This window comes from Mitosporidium daphniae (genome assembly GCF_000760515.2).
Source record: "Mitosporidium daphniae strain UGP3 chromosome Unknown contig-46, whole genome shotgun sequence".
Lineage (NCBI taxonomy): Eukaryota > Fungi > Microsporidia > Mitosporidium > Mitosporidium daphniae.
The window spans coordinates 13,687-34,874 of record NW_013546323.1 but is presented as its reverse complement, the minus strand read 5'-3'; the positions used below and the strand labels follow the sequence as shown (position 1 = coordinate 34,874).

Sequence of the window (21,188 nt, the reverse complement as noted above, 5' to 3'; positions counted from 1 at the left end):
TTGTCTCCTTCATATTCACCCGTCAGGTTCAAGTTAGCCAGCCAATGATATGTCCTCATCAACTGGATCACTCATACTGCAGTGTAGGTTCCTGACATCTAAAAGGTTTAGATTATTGCATATACCACTTCCGATGTAAAGGGAAAGTTTCCACTTCAAATGCCTTACTTTTATAAAACCAATTTCAAACTCCCCCGCTTGGAAGGCCATACAAACGGGCAAATGGTAGCTGTGAAAAACAACCTTTCATGTTGGCTTTTCATCAACAAAAAGGGGAATCGAACCCGATTAAATGTCGATCAGTTTCATTAATTTTATAATACTAAATCTACGATCATTCCTACCGATCATCCCTACCGGCCATTATATTGGGGTAGACAGCTAACTTGGGGGGTTATTTTGCAAAGTGTTTGAGGGACCTGAAATTTTCGGATTTTGAGAATACATTTTGCCATAAGAGGAGGAGGAGGATGATGGAGACGACGATGACAACGCCGACGTATTTGGTTGTAAACTAACTCTTGGATCGTTTTGCGGGTAAAAAGAGCCGGAATCGGAGCTTGAAACTCCTGTGCCGTTATTGCTTGAGCCTAAGGGTGAGTGAGATTCCACATTAATACCATCGCTTGGTCTTATGGGCGCATACCTCATACTGATCGGTTGGTATGTGGAGTTTTGCTGAGACGATGCAGAAGAAGAGGAGGACGGAGATGGCAGCATGTAATCTCCTACACTATATTCACTAGTTGGGCTTATCAAAGGCTGACTTGATGGGGCTCCCGGATAATAGTATGGCTGCGGATATGGCGCAGATGGGGACGACTGCATATATGAAAGCTGGGTGCCATTATATGCCAAAGGATAGGGATATTGGTTCGGGGGCATTGCCGAGGTTGATGATGCGGGCCCATTTGCAGGCGTATAGTCGTACCCCAAAGACTGAGGGGGATAGGGTTGAGGAATGTTTCCTGGGGGCACTCCACGGTATGATCCGGACGATCCGGGCTGCTCGAACGACGGATGGGCACCAGGCATTTGATACGGCTGTGTTGGTGGCATAGCATATGGTGCCGAGACGGCAAACGACCCCTGCGGCACAATGTTGGCAAAGCCACTCGGATAATACTCCAATCCAGGAACGACATTCTGCGGCGCTTGGGAAACATCGGTACGCTCATCTCTACTAAACGAATCTCGCCTGGAACGCCTATCTGACCGATATTTATCCTCATATCTTGAACGAGCTACCCTATACCGATCTCGACTTCGATCTCTTGAATGCTTCCTCGCTGGCGAACCGGACCGAGAACGGGATCTACGCCGAGAACTCCTATGGGCTGGCGATCTGGATCTAGAAGGGGATCTTCTACGACTTCTCTCGCGATCTCGTCGACGTAACCCTGTATTTTCGGATCGTTTACCACGTCCCAATCTACAAAGGGGAGAATAAAATGTCTACCTCTCTGGACACTCTCTTGCAAAGTGACTCTTCGAACCACAGGTGTAGCACCCGTCATCTCCTGGTACATGTTCCTTCGGCGGTCGTGCCCTCTCAACTTTTAATAAGTAGCCCATAAAATCCGAATTACTACACGTTGAAATGGCCTTCTGAAGCGCCTCATCAGAGTCGTACTCCTATCCGGATAAAAATAAGGAAATCAACCACAAAACAAAAACCCTGCTTCAAATCTATTACAATGAGATTTCCAAACTCGGAAAACTTTGACTTTATGTCATCTGAGGTTGCCTTGAAGGGAATATTTCCAACATACGCCCTATGAGGCCCTAGTTGAAGTGTCATTGGGGGGAGAATTAAAAAATGCGTGCAAATATTTAAATTTAAATTTTAATTTACAATTCTGAGGTGTAAAATATGTCATGTAGACGGCGACCTCGCATGTTGAGCTGCTTGAAGCCCCTGTGAAAATTGCGTAAGCTGGTTTGCAGTTGCAATTAAATAGGGCTTTATTCGATTGAGCTCAGTGCACCCAATATTTTTCAGGGATAATGGGCGAGAGTCCATTTCCTTTAGACCGGCATCGAGTTTTTTGGAACGCGCTTCTTTTATTTGCTGCAGTAACTCCCTGGTTTGCTCAAAATCGTTCAAATCATTCGGAGCACAAGAGAGTATTGAGGATGATATTTCCTGCCAATAAAACGGAAGCGAGTAAAATGTATCCTCAAATTCCTTTTCGTCTTTCAAGCACTGTTCAAGAGCTTCCATCTCCATCCACTCCGGACAAATTATCTTGCAATGAAAGCTCTTTTTCAGACTAATGGCCACCCATAAAGGGACTTTGATGAATTTGGAGGGAATGAACGGGCCAAAATCACCGCACATCAGCGACAAAATGCCAAACGAAAAGTTTGGCGACACAGTTACCAAAATATTTTCGGCACAAAAGGCCCTTTCCGCCAAACTCCAAGAAAGAAGCTCATTTGACCTAGCTGTCATAAAAGATTCCAATTTAAGTGTCGAAAATTTAAAAACTTGATCAGTAGGGTTAATTTTATTGCTTATCCGCACTACAAATGAGTACGTTCATCGCGATTTGATTTTAGGCTCAATTAAATATGCCGACATTGGGAAAAGTGCGCTGGACATTTTGTCCAAGAACTACCCATCTGATGTGCTGACGCTTGAAGTCAATGGAACAGAGACATCGGTTTACCTTTGATCTGTATAATGTCTAGACCCAGGGTTCCACCTCACAAATATGCGTAAATGCAACGAATGACCTGAGCAAAAATATTATAAATGGAGACATTAAGAACACTCTTATATTATTTTGGGTGCCAGCATATTCGTGTTTAATGTTTAGAAAGCCAAACAAAATTTACCTCTCAGGGGGCCCTTGAAGAGGTGATCGAATTGAAGGATCCCTACTTCAAGGGGCTTTCTCTTAATGCCACAGGGCTATTTTTAAAAGATGGGTAGCCTTCCTTCTACTTTCCGCCTAGTTCATTGCAAACCAAGATGGGCCTGACGTATGCCACCGCCTTTAATTGCAAGGCACTTCTCCATTCCACGCTTGCTGTTGATTTGGCCAAAGGCCCTCTGTGTTCTAACAGCGTTTCCTTTAAATACCGTGATTTTGTAATTGGCTCCTTTGTTTCTTTTGATAACACCAAAGCAATGATTGATAGCCATTCTTTTGCAATTGGAGTTGATTATCCAAATTATAAGGCCACACTTCATGCTATCAATGGCGGCTCCTCGATTATGACCACATTATATCAAAAGTTTCCGTCCGGTACAGAAGTTGGATGTAAAGTGACACATGCAAAAGCACTGTCTTCTTCATTATTGGAATTTGGATGCAGGATTCCCGTGGAAAAGCAGGCCTTTTTAAAGGTACCAATTGGGCGGATCACTTATTCTAGGCAAAAATGGACCATACCGGAAAGGCCGCCCTCTCTTACACCTCTCGTCTCAGTCAACGCGTTTCGTTGACACTTGCCGCTGCATTTGATTCTCTTGCACCCAATGACCTCAGTTCTCGTAAGCTGGGATGCTCCCTGAATGTGGAGATGTAATCTACTTCCCAAAGGTGGATGATCGAATTAAAATTTAAAATACCTAATTAAATGCCGCTTTATGACAATAGTACCGACAAATTGGGATAATTTGGCCACTTTAGAACGGTTATAAGGGAGGCTTAGGGATCAACAGCAACTGGGCTAAGCAAAAAATCTCGGGGCCCAGGGGTGAATAGCGGCCTGACATGAATGTACGTTCGATTTCTGGACTTGTCCTTTGAAAACTCTACCTTTCCATTGGCAAGTGCGAATATGGTATGATCCCTACCAAGACCCACCTACACATAAACAAGGTAAGAAAATACATTTTCCCCTGGGTGCCATTTTGTGCCCCGTTGTCTGGCAATAATCTGGCCGATTTTGGTCTTTTCATTGGCGAATTTCTTTAATCCAAGTCGCTGACCCGGCGACCCTTTCGTATTTCGAGACGTGTTGGCTTTTGTCATATTTGTGGCAAATCGGAGACTAATGAAAGATTGAAAGAAAGTGCCGATCAAAGTGGAGGAAGGATGGAGCATGGGAATCTAAATAAAAAGATTCTAAATTGAACGCCAACTTAATTTGGGCAAGTGGGCCAATTTTGACCACCAAGTTATGAAGCCCCAAGTGGGTTGACAAGTATACAGCTTTGCGAGCTGGAATATTGTTCGCTTCCTAATGCTGGTCTGCTAAAAAGGAGGTTTCTACTTTTCTTTTTAAAAGCCTTTACCAATGATGGCCAATTCTGTAGATGTTGCTATTAAAGTTGTAATAAGGTCACATTACACCAATACATTTACGCATCGGAAGACTTAATTTTAAGAAAATGGCGATCGCTCGAAATTCGGCTACCAAAAACGATTCCCGGAAGAGATCGCCAAAAAGCACTGATGCCAAAAACAGTGCAGAAAAAAAGTCAAAATCAACAAAAAAGACTGCTGGCAAAGATCGCTCGATTAACAAGTACCTTGATGAGGAATGGCAAAAGGATCTGTTGCCCTTAATATTGGAAAAATACCCTTCACCTCCAAAGGATATGGTCTCTTTTAAAGCATTGATAGAACTTTCAAGCTTTCAGGCCATTTCGAAAACCATCATCGAGAGCCTTTTGCCAGACGAACTTATGGATCGGATTCCCGGTTTGTTGTCGGAAATATTCGAGGCTCTTATCGATTATAGATGGAACAAGTTGTGGAAGCATGGCTACAATATTTCAAGTTCCGAATGCCGGAAAAGGCTTTCCAATGAGCAGGTATTTTCAGCTTTCAAATGAGCCTTAGATATATTGGTCATGGGCCTCTGAAAAGATTGTTTTTTTCTTCTTTCTTTCTGGGGGCCAAAAAATATTGGAAGCGCCAGCTTTTTACAAGAAATGTATAGAGCTCAAAGAGCATCAACTTGACCGGCGTGCAGTCGATGATTTGCTCGCATATCCATTGTCATTCTGTTCTGACTTGGAGGTGAATGTTTTTTCCTTTATAACAATGTTTGAGGAGATAGATCCGCCCGTGGTGATCGTGTAATTCGGGTTAAACCATTAAATTTATTTTAATTATCCGAATCAAGAGATGACGAAGAAAGATATGAGGAGGATGAACAGGGGGATGGTGGGGATAGTGGTTCACAGCCTTTTGTCCCAGCATGTTCGACGTTCTGTTGTTCCCGCTGGTAGCGTGAAGGCATGGAGTCAAGCACCTCACGTCTTGAGTTCTGATCCGTTGGTTTCCCTGGATGCCTATTTTGATCTGCAAAACTTTTCTGCTTTGAGTGTGCAAAATAATCTTCCTTAGGAAAGGCTTCATTGTTTGTATCTTTCAAAGTATCTGCTCGAAATCTGCTGTAATTTTTTTCCTCAAAATCTCCTTTTACTTGATTTGAGTAGCTACTTTTCCGCTTGAGCATATCAGATTGGCTTCCTGTGTCTCTTACATAACTACTCTCTGTTCTTTTTTGTTCAAATGTCCTTTTTCTTCTTGGAGAATCATCTCTGGCTCTATCATTGTGACGATACTCATATTTGGCTCTATCATTGCGGTGATCCTGATCTCTATTTATAGCTCTGCCGCTATAATGACCTTCGTCTCTGCTTCGGGAGCGGCCATTGTAACGATCCTCGCTGCGGTTTTTGCCAGCCTCGTTTTTTGAATCTTCCATTTTATCAGCTGCATTCTTTTCTTTGCCTGAAGAAACCTTGTAGTGTGGCGCCTCTCTTTGAGCACCTTCAATATTATGCCCTTTGTAGTTATTTTCTTGAAGATGATTAGGTCGGTGTGCCTCGGGGCTTTCTTGCTCTTCCTGATGGATAAATACAGACCCCGGATACGTATCATTTCTTGATGGAAGAGAGGTCCCAGACTGCACGGTATTTTGTGATGCTGGGTCTGATTCGGTATTTGCTTGCAAGTTCCCCGAATTTATATCAAAAGGCTTTGGCTCCTCAATATTGGGGTCTTTTTTTTCTTCCTCCTGCTGTTCAATTTCACGAAATGGCAATTCATCGCAAGGTTCACAGGTCTTTGGATGAAATTCCGGAGGATGAAGTAGTTCGGGTTTAAGAGATGGGTCTTTCAAGATTGCAGAGCGAGACGGTCTATATGAGTAATGTGGTGCTACGGTGCATTCATAAGTCCAATGGCCATCCTGAAGACACTTTTGGCACTTTGAGGGTGCCATTGGCTTTCCAGAAACCGTGAATTGGGCATTACGGGGAAGCATTAGTAAAAAAGTTGCGTTCAAAATTGGATCTTTGAAATTAAATTTTTTGAAATGGCACAATTTAATTGCTGGATATTTCTCTTGGCCATTCGGTTTCTGTTTTTATTTGGCACAGGCTATATCCATCCTGATGAGCATTTCCAAAATCCACAGATACTAGCGCAGCTAATGTATCCACATCTGTATCTCTCTCATTGGACGTGGGAATGGCAGTCCTCTTTTCCTGTCAGATCGATAATTGGTCCTCTTCTAAATTCTGGAATACTTTTCTATTTGCTTGGTGAAATGCCTGCATCTGTATTTGGAAGGCTATTTTTGTCTAGGCTTGGCCCTTTTCTATGGTCATTGGTTGTTGATTTGGTCATCATCCAGTCATCTTTGCTTTTGGATTGCAATGGGAGCGTTGATATGTTGTTTTTTTACGCCTCGTCTTGGACAACAATAATTTTGGGTTGCAGACCATTTATGAACTCTTTCATTTCCGTCGTTTATGTATTGTCTATCGCATGCATATATCTTGTGCACAAAAAGCACCGGCTTTGCACTGCGATTGCTTTCATTCTTGGCCTTTTAGTTGCAATTGGGTTGTGGTCTCACTCTAGCTTTGTAATTTATTCGATCCCCATTTGGATCGGCTTTATGATATTTTGTTCGTTTGAAAGTGCGGTGCCATTTTTGGGAGGGCTCTCCTTGGCAGCCTCTGTTTTTTACCTGGTAGATTGCTTTTTTTATAACGACGGAAATTTGATGTTCCCAATGATTGTAAATAACATTCTGTACAATAGCTCTGAGCACAATCTTAGCCAGCATGGAATTCATCCAAAGTATCTGCACATCGTTGTAAACATGTTTATCCTATTTGGGCCTGCTTATTTATTGCTCCTCATGAATTTTAGCATACTGGCAAGGACCAAAAAGTTGCTGTTAACCTCTTTTTTGATTCCTCTATTTTCGCTTTCAGCAATTCCGCATCAAGAACCTAGGTTTTTGGCTCCCCTTTCAGTACCGCTGCTATTTCTAACATCCTGTTGCCCTGCTTCCAGAAAAAGAGGCTTTTTGGTGTGTTGGATCGTTTTCAACGCACTGATGTGCTTGCTTTTTGGTGTTTTTCACCAAAGAGGCGTAATTATTGGTCTCGATTTGGCAAGAAAATTCCAAGCCAAACAGGTGATAGCATATGCGGTCTACATGCCCCCAAACTATCTTTTGCCGACCGATGTGGCTCTAACTGCAAATCCATCTTCGGAATATCTTTCAAGTCTTGAGTTTGAACGTCCAGCGCTTGTCGTCATTCCGGAACTAATTTTGCACAAGTTAAATTTTTCCTCCTTAAGCAGTCTGGAATTAATTAAAACCGTTTATCATTTTGACTTTGATCTGCTGCCTCAATTTGGATACACATGTAATATTTACCTGCTTCGTTAGAACAAATCGATTTAAATTTGAGAATCGATTTTAAGCCGTTACATTGCACTTGACTAATCAGTGCATGTGTTGTCTCAAAATAAATTTTTTTGGCATAGCCTCGTTGAGAACTACGTCTCGTGCACTGTTCCGCCATCATCCAAATAAAATGCTTTCGAGTGCTAATGTTACTTCTGATGAAACATCCTGTTTTTCGAGAAAAGTCCAATCATCCGAACCTTCCATTCTTCTTTCATTGCCGCTTCAGCAGGCCGATCCCGAGATTTTTTCTCTCATTGAGGAAGAAAAATATAGACAGCGGCATGGGATCGAGTTGATAGCCTCAGAGGTCCCTGATGGCGTTTTATTTTTAGAACTACACTAGCCAAGCTGTTTTGGACGCCTTGGGGTCAGTGCTGACCAACAAATATTCGGAAGGTATTCGATCAAAGCCCTAAAACAGTAGGATTGCCTGGGGCCAGGTATTATGGTGGCAATGAAGTTATTGATCGTGTCGAACGCTTGTGCCAGGAAAGAGCACTGACGGCCTTCTCGCTTGATCCTGAAGAGTGGGGTGTTAATGTGCAGCCATATTCTGGCAGCACCGCTAATTTTGCTGCCTATACCGCACTACTTGCGCCCCATGACCGCATAATGGGATTGGATTTGCCCTCTGGAGGACAGTACTTTTTTTCGCTGATTTCTTAGTTTAACCCACGGCTATCGTACTGCTAAAAGAAAAGTCTCTGCGACCTCAATCTATTTTGAATCGCTTCCCTATCGAATAGACGAGGTTTGAATGATTCCGTACCAATTTTAGAATACTGGGCTTATTGATTATGTTTCCCTGAGATCTTCGGCCAAGTTGTTTTTGCCCAAGCTCATCATATGCGGAGCAAGCGCATATCCAAGAGAATTGGACTATTTGTCGTTCAAACAAGTAGCGCCATATCCATTAATGTTTTTTAGATTGCGGATGAAGTGGGTGCATATTTTATGGCCGATGTTGCCCACATAAGCGGGCTTATAGCTGCGAAAGTACATACGCCGCCTTTTTGTTGTTAGGAAGCAGAGGATCCATTTAAATATTGCGACATTGTGACTACAACAACACACAAGGTATTTGTGTGTCATTTATGCCCATCAATAGACCCTCCGTGGACCCAGAGCCGCCCTGATCTTTTATAGAAAGAAACATCATTCAACAGGGGCTCAAACGGACCTTGAGGCCCGAGTCAATCAGGCTGTATTCCCAGGGTGCCAAGTAAGCTTTGGGTGTCAAATTTATTTAGGGCGGCCCCCACAACAATGCCATTGCAGCCGTTGCAGTTGCACTAAAGCAAGCAAACTCTGCCGAGTTTAAGCAATATTGCATTCAGCTGAAGCGCAACTGCTCTGCGCTGTGTGATCATTTGAAAGCCTTTGGATATAAGATCCAAACAGGCGGCACTGACAACCACCTTTTATTGTGGGATCTACGTCCGCTTGGTCTTAACGGCTCTAAATATGAAAGAATTTGCGAACTCATCGGGTATTTTCTTGCTTTGCACAGCTAATTTTAGAATTTCAATCAATAAGAACATTGTTCTGGGGGATACCAGTGCCATCAATCCTGGCGGTGTTCGGCTCGGCACTGCAGCTATAACATCGCGCGGCTTTAATAACAACGACATTGAGCAGGTTGCCTCCATACTCCATCGTGCCATTCAGGTTTCTTTGTCAATCCAAGTGAGGTCGCTCGTTTTACCTGTGTGTTTATAGGCCGCTTGTGTTGATCCCAAAGAGTTTTCACATGAAGCCGAAAAATCGCAACAAATCAAAGTACCGTTTTATTTGGTTCAATTTTACTAGGATCTCCGTGCTCAGGTGGAGGCCTTTTCAGGAATGTTCTATGCGCCCGGCCAATAGGTCTCATGAATACAAATCTTCGATTTATTAAAAATTAAAGAAGCGTTGAATACTTTTCTAGTAAATTGTATAATCGCTTTTTGGAATCAAATAGGCCGGTGGCTAAAAGATCGCTAGTAATGTTGTTTAGTATGGCGGAGTCTTTTGGCAATTCATTGACGCATCTAACCAAGTCCCCGTCAATAACCAATGCACCCAAGTCGCGGTTGGGAGCTTCCCCGTATCTCCATCTGAAATTAGGAAAAAAACATACAAATCATGGTCGAGATTTCCCAACGTCTGGATGTGGTTCTTTGCAACGGTCTGGACCCTCCACAGTGCCTGGTGGTCTTGAGCCGGGATGGACGTCAATAGGCAAAGCCTTCCGCCGGTCGTTGAATAAACATACGTTTCTAACGGTCAATCAATATGAACAAACCAAAGTCCGATTCCTTATCAAGGCTAGATTGCAAGGATATGCTTCCTCGTCGAAATTGGTTGACCGTATCGCCGATGTAGAACGAGGCGACTTTTTTAAGAGCCTTTTCATCCACAATGTTAGATGCATTTGCAGGTCTTTCAAGAAAGAAAAGCACACCCTCTCCATCACATCCGACATACGTTTTTGAATCACAACACGAAAATACGGCTTGCGATGTCATCCACYGTGTAGCGTATTCCTTACCGAGCTCTTCGAACATCAAAAACTCCCCTTCGTATTTGGATTTTTCTTCACTACAAACGGCGATTCGTGAGATTGAAATCGACTTCATCACATCGCCGACAATCAATTCATTATCGCTCACCGTCAGATACATGGGCAGAATTTGGGCGTACTTTTGGCCTGCCGGGACCAATCGTTGCGGCATGGTGCAGTTGTCAAATCTGAATGCCAAGATTTGTGCTTGAACGCCAGCAAAGATGAATTTTTTATAGTGGGCCAGCGAATACAGCGGACCGCCATCCCCTTTGGAATTGTTTGGGATTTTATGCTCAAATATAGGGGAAAGCGAACAAGATGCCATTTGAGCATGCACATTAAATACAAATATAGATCCCTCGAAAAAAGAGGATGCATCTTCGCCATTTTGCGGAAGCAGCCCATCTTTAGGAGATATGGAGCATCCGACGATAAGAAAGGAATCGACGACATCGAGACAAGTAGCTTGAACACCATCCAGAAAAGGATAGGAATTAAGTACCCTCATGGAGCTTGCATCGAATAGCCTCAAATATGAGTGGCCGTTTTTCGAATTGCTTAAACACCGGCCTTCAAAGGATAACGTGATAACCGCATAAATGTTGGAAAGCTCACAGTAGCAAATTCGGATAGGCATTTCCCAGCTCTTACTCGATATCAAGGGAAACGATTTTATTTGCATGTGTTGAGTAACAATTTCATCAAAACTAAACATCAAAAGAACGTGATCGCTTTGAAGCCCGACTTTGGAAATGGCCATCATTGATGGGCGACAGAAAACGTCAACGTTGGTGTTAGAAAACAAGGAAATCGTATTAAATTCAACGGTACCGGGGCTCGACACGCTAGAAAGAAACACATGCCGTAAAATCGAAGAAGAACAAAACAGAATTACCGAAAAGTCGCCCCATGCAAACAAAAAGGTTGTGGGCATGTTTCCAGTGGTCACTGAAGAAAATTGAACCGGTTTGTTTCCCAATCCAATTTTCTTTTCAAATAATATGGAGATTTCCTGCACATCTGAGGAAAGGGCCAGCGAGACCGAAAATACGAATAGTTGACCATCCCCTGTTCCAATGTTCAGAAAAATAGCATATGGAGTATCCGATGATGCATTAACAAAAGAAGCCAATTGGAGAGAGGAAATGAGCAAAGGCATTTCATACGCCCCATTTTGACCAGAACAACCGGAGCGTTGAATGACATTATTGCCCTGATCAGATAATGTGTATCTGCAAATCTCAATCAGCTTTGTTGATTGCTCCTCTTTGATGGCCGCAACAACAAAATCGCTCGGAAATTCCCAAGTTGAATACACCAAAATTCCACTGTGAGGAGATAAAGACATTAGATTCTTGGTAGCAAGAACCGAAAAGGCAAACACTTGCCCAGAAACGGGAATTTCCTGTATATTTATAAGGGAGTAATCTGGGGAGATTTTGTAAAAACAAAAGATCGATTGGCCTTTACACGAGTCGATAAAAACACAAACCAAAACATCATACAGCAGCGAGCAAAAAGACACCTCAATAAGAGGATTGTACGAAAGAAACGCAGAAGAAGAGGCGAGATCATCAATATGTATGTCCCCTGTATTATCGACACCTTCCGTGTTCATACCCACTTTAAAAATTATTACACGCGTGGGGGTGACTCTGATATAAATATCTCTGTTGTTATTTAGAGGAGAAACTAGCAATGAGGGCGAGTTCACGTCAGAAAAAGAGCGTGAAATGTCTTTAAATGAGTCCCCGGTTTGGTTCAAAAATACCGTTTGAAAATGGGTCGACAAGACGCACAGGGAATGCTGCGGAAATTGCCATATTTTTTCAAACAAAACCGAAGTCCAGTCATTAAAAAGTGCCCCCAATGATACTTGGGTCGAAAGATCGCTTCGAATTAGCTTTAAACGCGATTCGGTAAATGCCCCGCAGCATGCAATTATTTGTTTGCTGCTACTTGTGCAAGAGCTCTTTGTATCCATGTCTGATAGCGTAAAATCAAGTATCGGTCCTGTGTTTGTAATTTTAGAAATCTCCTTAAAAAATAGCCTATCAACAGACGAAGAGCAATCATGGGCAGGTGAATCCAATATGGATGGGATTCTTGGCTGCATAATCGGCTCTTCCGACAATCGAATGCAGATGGAATCTCCAAACGAGGATCCCAAGAAAAGTTTATCAAAGTCTATGAAGGTAAAACAGCTTGCCAAAATGGTCTAAACGTAAGTAATCCAAAGGGGAACCATACATGTCCTAAAACCTCAACGTCAATTTTAAATGCCTGACCGGCATCTTGCATTGGATAAAGAAAGCACATAAAGAGAATACCAAGGCTGTTTAACATGACGAGTCTTCGGAATTGAAACTTTTCTTCGTGTTTGGGGAAGAAATGGGCACTATGGTAAGCGATGTTACAGTGTAACTCTATGATTTCGCCAAAAGAAAATGCCCGGCTAGCGTGGATTAAAACGGAATTCGGGGTAACTTTACAATAGCTTATGGAGTTGGACCCAATGATGACAAACGAATCACATTGCAAGTCTAAAACGTAAAACCAAAGCCCAAATACCATCTACAAGTATCCTTTGACTTTCAAGCGGCACCTTTAAAGCCGGGATGCTCTGCATGCGTTCCATTGTTTTTGCCTTCAAATTCAACTGGAATAGCTTGATCGATTTGGATTCGGAGTTTTCCTGAACCAATGCCGAAATTTGATAGCATAAAAGAGCCGGCTTGGATAGTACAATAAAGTCCTTTATAACGAGGTCGTCAAATCTGATGGTAAGAGCGGTGTATTTGCGCGCATACCTTACGGAAAAGATCTCCTTTGTTGGGCAGTTGAATATATTGTCAAGAGGAATTACTTTCAAAAGACCTGAAATGCAATATACACACGCAAAGTGGCCGTTATTTTCGACCACAAGCCTGGCATTTTCTTTGAGAAGCTTTCCAATATCACTCTTCAAAGACGCACTGAAGACACACCGAAGATTGTATGAGCTGCTATCCCACTGCAAAACACAAAACTGCAGTTTCTTTGTGACCAGCAAGACGAAAGGAAGCAAATGGCCCTACCATCAAATGCGATAAAAACCTTTAACGAAGACATAGCAAGTGCGATGATCTTCCCGTTGATCGGGAACGACTTGAAAAACCGTGTTTCACAGCCTTCGGCATCGATGCTGTACATGTCAAGTCGCTGTCCGGTGCTATGGCATTACAACAAAGGGGTACTTTAAAATTAGGCTCTTTTTGTGGCTGGAAATTACATTTGAACTTAGCGCGTGATATACCGAATGTCCCTCATATAGCGTTAGATTGTGGAAAAACGCCATTTTCAACGGTAAATTAAATTCGAACGGGTTTAATTTAAATGTGCAGCTTGGCTTAAATTTTTGTTTTTTGCGATGGATGAACATTCAACCCATATCCACAATCTTTTATTAAATTCGCTTTCGGCCGCTCAGGATGTTCGAAAGGAGGCGGAGAAAAAACTGCAGGAATACTCGCATCACGATGGATTCCTTTCTGTGCTTCTGGGTTTGGCCATCTCTCCAAACATTAACTTGACCGCCAAACAAGCTGGTAATGCACGTTAATTTTATTGTAGGGTTGATCTTCTTTAAAAATGCCATCATCAAGGCATTTCCATCGTATCCGGCGTATCAAGAGAAGAAGCCCGATGTTGCGTGTTCGCTTAGCGCGAGTGAAGTCCAATACATTAGAGCCAATATCACGCAGGCTTACGTTTCATGCAGCTCCAACCATAGAAAGCTTCTTCTCCCGTGTTTTTCCAAATTGATCCAGGAAGATTTCTTGACCTCATGGCCAGAGCTGTTGCCGCAGCTTTTCCATTCATTGCAATCGGTGTCGGATTTGCATTACCTGATGGGCATCATTGATGTCCTGCGTGTTGCGATTGATGCCGAAAATACGTCGTCAAAGTCGCAGAATCATCCCATTTTCCTTACGGGCTTCCCATTGCTGCTGAATGTCGTTTCAAAGACACTTGGCAGCACCATGGACGATGGCTCGTTTTTGCTGTTGAAAACCATTTTAAAAACATTTTTTAGCGCGCTTCAGGTTAGCAACTTTGATTAATCCGACATTTAGTATGTGCTGCCTAAAGATCTGCAAGCAGAATCTGCCATCGATCCATGGATCAGCATTTGCGTTCACATCTTACTGATGCCCATTCCAAACACAGAGTCTATTTACCATCCAGACCAAACCGAACTGTGTCCATTCTTCAGCATGAAAAAGTGGGCGCTACACATCACCATTCGTATGTCATCGCGTTATGGATTGGACGAGCAAAACAAATTTCGCACCAAAACTTATTCCCACTTTTCGTCTCTTTATATGTCCAAGTTTGCCATCCCCACTTTGGATGTGATTCTGTCTCTTATTGAGGGCGTTTGCTCAAACAAGCCAGAACTATCTTTGCCCCCAAGACTGGTCACCCTCATTTGCGACTATTTGGATTCTGCCCTTCTTTCAAATAAGCTCTGGAAGCGAATTAAGCTGCATATCGAGCCGATCATGAAGCTATTCATATTTCCAAGACTGTGCTACACCGAAGAGGATGAGCGAATCTGGGCCGAAGATCCATACGAATACATCCATAAAAGATTGGATCCCTTTGAAGACTTGGAAAGCGTTTCATGGGCTGCTTCCAACTTGCTCGGCACCATGGTTAAAAAGAGAAAAAAGTCGGTTTTCCTTTCGTTGTTGAAATTCATCAACGAAATTTTTGTCGGGTTTTCTACCTCGACATCTCCTTATTATAATAACGTTCGTGCAAATGAAGGAGCCCTGATGGTGGTCGGAACCATATCATCCACAATCTTGGCTGCTCCCGAGCTTAAAGGGCAAACAGAGTCGCTTATCATGAGTGCAGTGCTGCCAGACATGAGTTCGGACTCGCCATTTTTGCGGGCCAGAGCATGCTGGGTCATTCAAAACTATGAGGATCTTCGATACTCTACAATCGACAATGTGCTGGCAATCTTTCAGGGCATTCTTCGGTGCCTTGGCGATGTTGCCCCAGAAAATCTCCCCATACGTATACAGGCAGCATTGGCGTTGGGAATCTTTTTGCAATTTGAAGAGGTTACGCCCCTGATGACGGCAAACCTTGCACCGATTGTGCAAAACCTACTGGACCTTACCAACCAAAGCGATATAGACTCGCTCTCCTATGTGCTTGAAAAGTTGGTTTCCTTATATTCGGTGGAGCTGACTCCGTTTTCACTGCAGCTTACTCAGCAGCTTTGCTTGACCCTTATGCGTCTCATCAGCCATCCAAAGGTCATTCAATCGTTTTCGGTCAGCGAAGAGTCGCCTGCCACCGGCTCTATCGATGAGAACGACGAAGAATTCAACATCGTTACCGACAAAACGATGACTGCAATGGGGCTGCTCAAAACGATAACCACCCTTGTGGTTTCGGTGAAATCCAATTCAGACGTAACCGCTTTTGTATGCCTTTAATTTTGTAGCTAACCGAGCAAATGGAGGCCTTTTTTTACGAGCCAATTTCGCATGTGCTGCGTTACAAAATATCGGATCTGTATGAAGACATTTTAGAGCTGATTGACTCGGTTACTTTTGCACGCAAGGCAATTTCTCAGCAAATGTGGACCACCGTTTTCCCGGTGTTGTACGAATACTATCTCAATGGCACGATGGGCGAATATTTGGGCGATCTGCTTCCTTGCTTCGACAACATCATCTCATATGGGCATGCTTTGGTTTCCAGCAACCTGCAAATACAAGCAATGTTCACCTCCATCATCGATAAGGCCATGAAAAGCACCGAGTATGAAGATGACGATCGCATCTGCGGATGCCAAATCATGGAGTCCATGCTGCTGTGCTGCAGAGGATCTATTGACCAGGTACCCAAGCCAGCATGCTCATCATTTACTGACATAGTTGATTCCAGGGTTTATTAGCATTTCGTTAGAAAACTTTCGCAAATACAAGAGCAAACGCAGCATCGTTCATCATATGGAGGTGATTCTCAACTGCATCATCTACGACACCATGCTGACTTTGAACGTATTTTCTGCAAACTCGGCAGCACTCCCATCCCTGATAGACATTCTTTCGTACATTTGTGCAAGCAAAGCAGCATTCAATAGAGTCCACGACAAACGACTTGTTGTCATTGCCATGAACCAGCTTTTACGATGCAATGTAGACCTTTCGCCAATTTTCCCGCTTATCTTTACCCTGCTCCAGGATGCATTCGAAACGCTCCCAAAAAGCCTGGAAAATAGACGCTTATTGGAGCACCATGCAGAAAATGGCGATGATGATTCCAACGAGGAAGAATACTATTCCGATTCGTATGAGGATAAGGAGCTGTCCGACGACGACGAAGCGCATTCCCAGTTTTCCCAGGAAAAGGAGCTGCAAGCGGAGCCCCCAGAAGAGAACGTAGACGATGCACATGAGGATTCGGAATGGGAAGAGAGCGATCTTGAAGAAGAGCTTTACTACGAAACGCCGCTGGACGGTGTCAATTTGTACGATGTAGCGGTTTCCACCATTTCAGGTATTCGTGGCGTTTGGATTGACTTTAGAATTGCCCGGACTAAACTCGTCTGCATTTTCATACTTTAACCAGTCCGCTGAGAAAGATACCTACTTTTCCGCGCTCCAGGCATTCAAAGCGTATTCCACTGCCCTCCTTGAAAAGACTTCCACCCCAACAGGGCCAACCGCATAAGTTATTGCACATTAAAATCGACAACATCCCAATTCAAAAATTAAATTCAATTTAACATTTGTGAGCGAGCATGAGGGTATTTGACCTTTCGTATGGGATCTCAAAGTTGGCGGCCCAAAAATGTTATCTTGCAGAGGTAACGCTGTTCTCTAAACGTAGCTTGAACCAACTAGCCTGGAGCTGTTTTCAATTTCGCCTTTGTGCTCCGTAAAATCCGGCGCCTCTGTGAATTGTCAATTGATATCATTTAGTCCACATTTGCATACAACTCACACAGAGGTGATTTCACACATCCTACCAGATCCGGAGGAGTACATGGCTCGTACCAATTGGATAGACACCGCTATCCCAAAGGAAAAGATCCCGGCGATATTTCTGAGGCTAACGCCGTCAAGTGCTGGACCCGAAGGCGACCTTGTACTTGGACCAGACGACATCCCCTTTGATGAACATACGGGACCCGCTGGTGATAATGATTGTGATGATGATGGTGATGCAAATCCTGCTAGCCAGGAAAATATGCCAGGGAGCGACCCGGCACAGGCAGTCATCATTGCACTGTATCCAGATGGTTCTTATCCCAAAGACAAACCGCAAAGATATTTCTCTGCGGAGTCTATCAAAAAAATACTGGCCCTTTTCCCACGTGTAAAATGTCTGCTGACAGATGCCCCTTCTATGGATAGGGCATGCAACGGTGGAATCCTTGCGAGCCATGAGGCGTTTTGGGCCGGGCGCCAGGACAGAACAATAACGGAGCTGTGTCATCTCCAGAGTCTGCCCTTTGCAAGCGGCACTAGAGGCATGCTCCAAATCCAGGTACTGCCCATTTATGACGGAGCTGACGCAGTGCCAACCCGTCCACTTTTTCACTGCAAATAAATTTTTTATTTTCGTTTTTAATTTCACCATGCCTGGCATTGTGGAAACTTTCCACGAAATCCTACATAGCTTCCCAGACTATGCAACGCCAGTGGCAATCATCAAGGCATTAATTACACACATCTCCCAGTCATCTGGTATTGCCATTCTTTTATGTTTAGAGGAGAACACCATGGCTGAATTCACCATTGCCCTGGAGCGACTTACAGGCGAGCTCTTGCGCGCCCTGAAGGGCAAGATCTCTGTGCGCGCAGGGTGCGAGCTTTTCTCTCGATTCGCAGCTCGGATGGCCTCGGAAGACACAGGTGTAAGTCTCGCTTGCCTTTGATTGTAGGATGATTTCCAAGCGTTTAAAACGTCGCTCGTGCAGCGGGCCAATTCTTTCGTGGAAAGTTCCTCGTCACATCGCCAAAAAATATCCACATACGGGCTTCAATTCATTCCCGATAATTCCAAAATCCTGGTTCATTCATATTCACGTGCCGTCATTCAATTGCTGGAGGAGGCTTCCAAGGACCGTCGGTTCTTTGTCTTTGTGACGGAAACGCGTCCAGGAAACCATGGGTAAGCCATTACATGGAAGTTCTTATTTTTAGAAGGGAAATGCAGGCCCATTTACAGGCAAAAAATATACCTTCTCAAGTGATTCTCGACGCAGCCGTGGGCTACTTTATGAGCCAGGTCGATCTGGTGTTGGTTGGTGCCGAGGGCGTTGTAGAGAATGGCGGCCTTGTCAACCAGGTTGGAAGCTTCCAGATTGCCGTGCTAGCACAGTCTGCACATAAGCCGTTTTATGCGCTGGCCGAATCGTACAAGTTTGTTCGACTGTTTCCGCTGGGGCAGGAAGATCTTACGCGACTGCTTGCTTCGGAGATCACAAAAGGTGGTACCCATGGGTACGTTGATAAGCATGTTGTTGAGCCCGTGGCATCCACTGGCATACAGAAGACTCCCTGGTTTGTGACCGGGAATTCGGTTATTGCATCACACGACGATTATCCGTTAGTCGATTACACCCCTCCTTCATACATAACCTTGCTCTTTACAGATCTCGGAGTACTCACCCCATCTGGCGTCAGCGACGAGCTCATCAAATTTTACTATTAGTGCCTTGGTCATTGTTTGTTCCAAAGATTTATCTCAACCCACCATTTAATATAGAACTCAAAATCCTACTTAAAGTTGCCACATAAAGATAAACACCAGGAACTATTCCATGGCTTTTAAAGAGACACATATATGCGCACATACCACATGGCATCTTGGATAATCGTAGGACAATACGAGTTTTGCAAGAGGCAGTATCAGAAGATAAGATTCAAATGCACTTTGATGGAGCTATTTACTTGAGAACTACAATCAAGGTAAGTCTTTGTGGAATTGGCAGTTAGACACTTATTTTATGACAAACTCTGCACAGGATTTTGGTGGCAAACATTCAAAATTCTAGGGTTAGTGTCTCATTAGAACGGCCAGATTAAATTGTAGAAATTCGATTGTAAAGTTAGCTAATGGCACAGTGGGTCTCCATGGGACCACCTGAAGCTGCCCTCCGCCGCCTGGGCGGGCGCCTTAGGGCCCTTCTTAAATCTGAAAAGGGAGAGGATGCCGTTACTTTATCGGTCAAAATCATGAAAAAAATAGACACCCCACCCACGGAGGACGTCTTGACTTTGCCAAAAGGAGATGGAGTCGGCTTCAAAAAAGCAGAAGATAGCATGGCCCTTCCAGTGGCAAAAGTATTTCCATGCAGCAGTAGGGTTCTTCCAACCTTCGAGTCAATTTTGGCGTATGCATCAATATCGAAGCCTCCTCCCCCTCCTCCAGCATGGGGCTCCCAATGGATTCGCCGTCTGATGGACAGAGATTGGATCCGCCACATTATGAGGCAGAAAGCGTCTCGAAAACTCGGACATGTTGATACCGTTAAGCCTTTAAATGGTGCAAGAGTTACCGCAATTGTTGGCATCCATGGATGGGCGGTTACGCAAAAGATTCTGCAGAATCTTATTGGAATGCCGTGTTCTTCCGAGCTCTATACTACGCAAATGGCTGCAGCTCTGCGAAGAGGCCATATCACCAATAACATGACAAAAACATCAAGTCACACAGGTGTGGATGAGCATATCGTCATCGAAGTATGAATATCACTTTCGTTCTCATCAAGGTCCCACTTAATGGACATGGTCGCATCATGGAGCGCGTGGAAGCCTTTGTCCAAAACAGCGCGCTAAAAGAAGCGCTCGAAAGGTCTACTGACTTGATCGTCGTGGCACACTCGCAAGGCGTCCCCGTAGGAACGTTGCTTCTCGAACGCCTGCATGCAGAGGGTGCTTTGACAGGGGTACAAAATATCACGCTTGTCGCGATGGCTGGTATATTCCATGGACCTTTTCCACAGCTTGGTATCAACTTTATTGCCTAAACGAGTATAGGGAAGAATATCCTCATACAGTACATGGAAACAGAAAGTTCTCGTGAGCTCTTCGAACTGCATGCGCCATTTATGGTTCCGTCAGTGACCGGTTCCGATGATAGCCAGGTGCCCAAAATTGTGTCCAAGTCTCCCGCTACCGAAATGGCCGCGCGTCTACGAGCTGCACTGCTCCGTTTGCTGCACGCGGGTGTAAGGGTGATTGCAGTGGGGTCGTGGATGGACCAACTGGTCCCACTATACTCCTCTACGCTGTATGGTCTCTTTCATCCGAACATCACTCGGCTACTTTACATTGAGGGCAGTGGTGTGGCCCATCACCATTCTACTCAGTCGCATGGCCACGATCATGTAAAAGAGATCCAGGAACGGGATTCGTTCCTGCCATTATTGCTTACACTCTGTCTTTCCATCAAGAATGCTGGATTCTCAGACCATGGCTTGCTAGTCTATCTTTCAGAATGGATCGCAGGGTCTATCGTCAATGGAGATAATGGTCATTCCTCCATTTATGCGGATCCATTGGTTTATGAAAGCGCCGCCCAGATCATTGGGCATTCACTTTGTTCAAAAATGGAGGCTCCAAGGTATGTGCCCTTCGAGGTTCCTGAAGAGCCGAATCATTACCATGTGCCGTGGATGATGCACGCACTAGTAACAGATTCAAAGTTGCTTGCCGTCCCGATTATTAGACAAGAAATCGATGCCATGGTGTTAGCCTATGCATGTTGGCGACCCCGCAGCAAAGCGCTGCGAGACCTCAAGCGCAAATTGGCAGCGCTCGGAACATACGGACGTGCCAGTCTTTAACGGTTATCAAGGCGAGAAATTTCTCAAGCTATTTGTAAAAAACTACTCTGGCTCTTTCTCAAGAGCAATCAAACCGCAAATTGAAAAATAAAGTTTATG

At 44.0% G+C, this 21,188-nt stretch overlaps 11 protein-coding genes across 11 annotated transcripts; 7 read left to right on the top strand and 4 right to left on the bottom strand.

Annotated features, from left to right (window-relative positions):
* Positions 1-381: 381 nt before the first annotated feature.
* On the bottom strand, positions 382-1,529 carry DI09_46p190 (uncharacterized protein; the record flags this gene model as incomplete). The annotated part of the gene is made up of 2 exons (XM_013382042.1): positions 382-1,198; positions 1,249-1,529. The coding sequence occupies 2 exons, from the start codon at positions 1,527-1,529 to the stop codon at positions 382-384; spliced, it is 1,098 nt and encodes a 365-aa protein (XP_013237496.1).
* A 347-nt stretch (positions 1,530-1,876) lies between these two features.
* DI09_46p180 (DNA replication complex GINS protein Psf2) lies at positions 1,877-2,455 on the bottom strand (the record flags this gene model as incomplete). Its single annotated transcript, XM_013382041.1, has 1 exon — positions 1,877-2,455. The coding sequence occupies one exon, from the start codon at positions 2,453-2,455 to the stop codon at positions 1,877-1,879; it is 579 nt and encodes a 192-aa protein (XP_013237495.1).
* A 522-nt stretch (positions 2,456-2,977) lies between these two features.
* Positions 2,978-3,537, top strand: DI09_46p170 (uncharacterized protein; the record flags this gene model as incomplete). The annotated part of the gene is made up of 2 exons (XM_013382040.1): positions 2,978-3,355; positions 3,385-3,537. The coding sequence occupies 2 exons, from the start codon at positions 2,978-2,980 to the stop codon at positions 3,535-3,537; spliced, it is 531 nt and encodes a 176-aa protein (XP_013237494.1).
* An 808-nt stretch (positions 3,538-4,345) lies between these two features.
* On the top strand, positions 4,346-4,792 carry DI09_46p160 (uncharacterized protein; the record flags this gene model as incomplete). The annotated part of the gene is made up of 1 exon (XM_013382039.1): positions 4,346-4,792. The coding sequence occupies one exon, from the start codon at positions 4,346-4,348 to the stop codon at positions 4,790-4,792; it is 447 nt and encodes a 148-aa protein (XP_013237493.1).
* Positions 4,793-5,067: 275 nt separating this feature from the next.
* DI09_46p150 (zinc knuckle domain-containing protein) lies at positions 5,068-6,234 on the bottom strand (the record flags this gene model as incomplete). Its single annotated transcript, XM_013382038.1, has 1 exon — positions 5,068-6,234. The coding sequence occupies one exon, from the start codon at positions 6,232-6,234 to the stop codon at positions 5,068-5,070; it is 1,167 nt and encodes a 388-aa protein (XP_013237492.1).
* Positions 6,235-6,285: 51 nt separating this feature from the next.
* DI09_46p140 (uncharacterized protein) lies at positions 6,286-8,346 on the top strand (the record flags this gene model as incomplete). Its single annotated transcript, XM_013382037.1, has 3 exons — positions 6,286-7,636; positions 7,758-7,999; positions 8,077-8,346. 3 exons carry the CDS (start codon positions 6,286-6,288, stop codon positions 8,344-8,346), a joined length of 1,863 nt encoding a protein of 620 aa, XP_013237491.1.
* Positions 8,347-9,938: 1,592 nt separating this feature from the next.
* DI09_46p130 (uncharacterized protein) lies at positions 9,939-12,571 on the bottom strand (the record flags this gene model as incomplete). The annotated part of the gene is made up of 2 exons (XM_013382036.1): positions 9,939-12,443; positions 12,488-12,571. The coding sequence occupies 2 exons, from the start codon at positions 12,569-12,571 to the stop codon at positions 9,939-9,941; spliced, it is 2,589 nt and encodes an 862-aa protein (XP_013237490.1).
* Positions 12,572-13,634: 1,063 nt separating this feature from the next.
* DI09_46p120 (uncharacterized protein) lies at positions 13,635-17,845 on the top strand (the record flags this gene model as incomplete). Its single annotated transcript, XM_013382035.1, has 6 exons — positions 13,635-13,767; positions 13,838-14,220; positions 14,341-15,678; positions 15,729-16,127; positions 16,165-16,836; positions 17,123-17,845. 6 exons carry the CDS (start codon positions 13,635-13,637, stop codon positions 17,843-17,845), a joined length of 3,648 nt encoding a protein of 1,215 aa, XP_013237489.1.
* A 28-nt stretch (positions 17,846-17,873) lies between these two features.
* Positions 17,874-18,952, top strand: DI09_46p110 (uncharacterized protein; the record flags this gene model as incomplete). The annotated part of the gene is made up of 3 exons (XM_013382034.1): positions 17,874-18,152; positions 18,180-18,409; positions 18,445-18,952. 3 exons carry the CDS (start codon positions 17,874-17,876, stop codon positions 18,950-18,952), a joined length of 1,017 nt encoding a protein of 338 aa, XP_013237488.1.
* A 404-nt stretch (positions 18,953-19,356) lies between these two features.
* On the top strand, positions 19,357-19,989 carry DI09_46p100 (uncharacterized protein; the record flags this gene model as incomplete). Its single annotated transcript, XM_013382033.1, has 1 exon — positions 19,357-19,989. The coding sequence occupies one exon, from the start codon at positions 19,357-19,359 to the stop codon at positions 19,987-19,989; it is 633 nt and encodes a 210-aa protein (XP_013237487.1).
* A 50-nt stretch (positions 19,990-20,039) lies between these two features.
* On the top strand, positions 20,040-21,089 carry DI09_46p90 (uncharacterized protein; the record flags this gene model as incomplete). Its single annotated transcript, XM_013382051.1, has 2 exons — positions 20,040-20,220; positions 20,281-21,089. The coding sequence occupies 2 exons, from the start codon at positions 20,040-20,042 to the stop codon at positions 21,087-21,089; spliced, it is 990 nt and encodes a 329-aa protein (XP_013237505.1).
* Between the last annotated feature and the right edge of the window lie 99 nt (positions 21,090-21,188).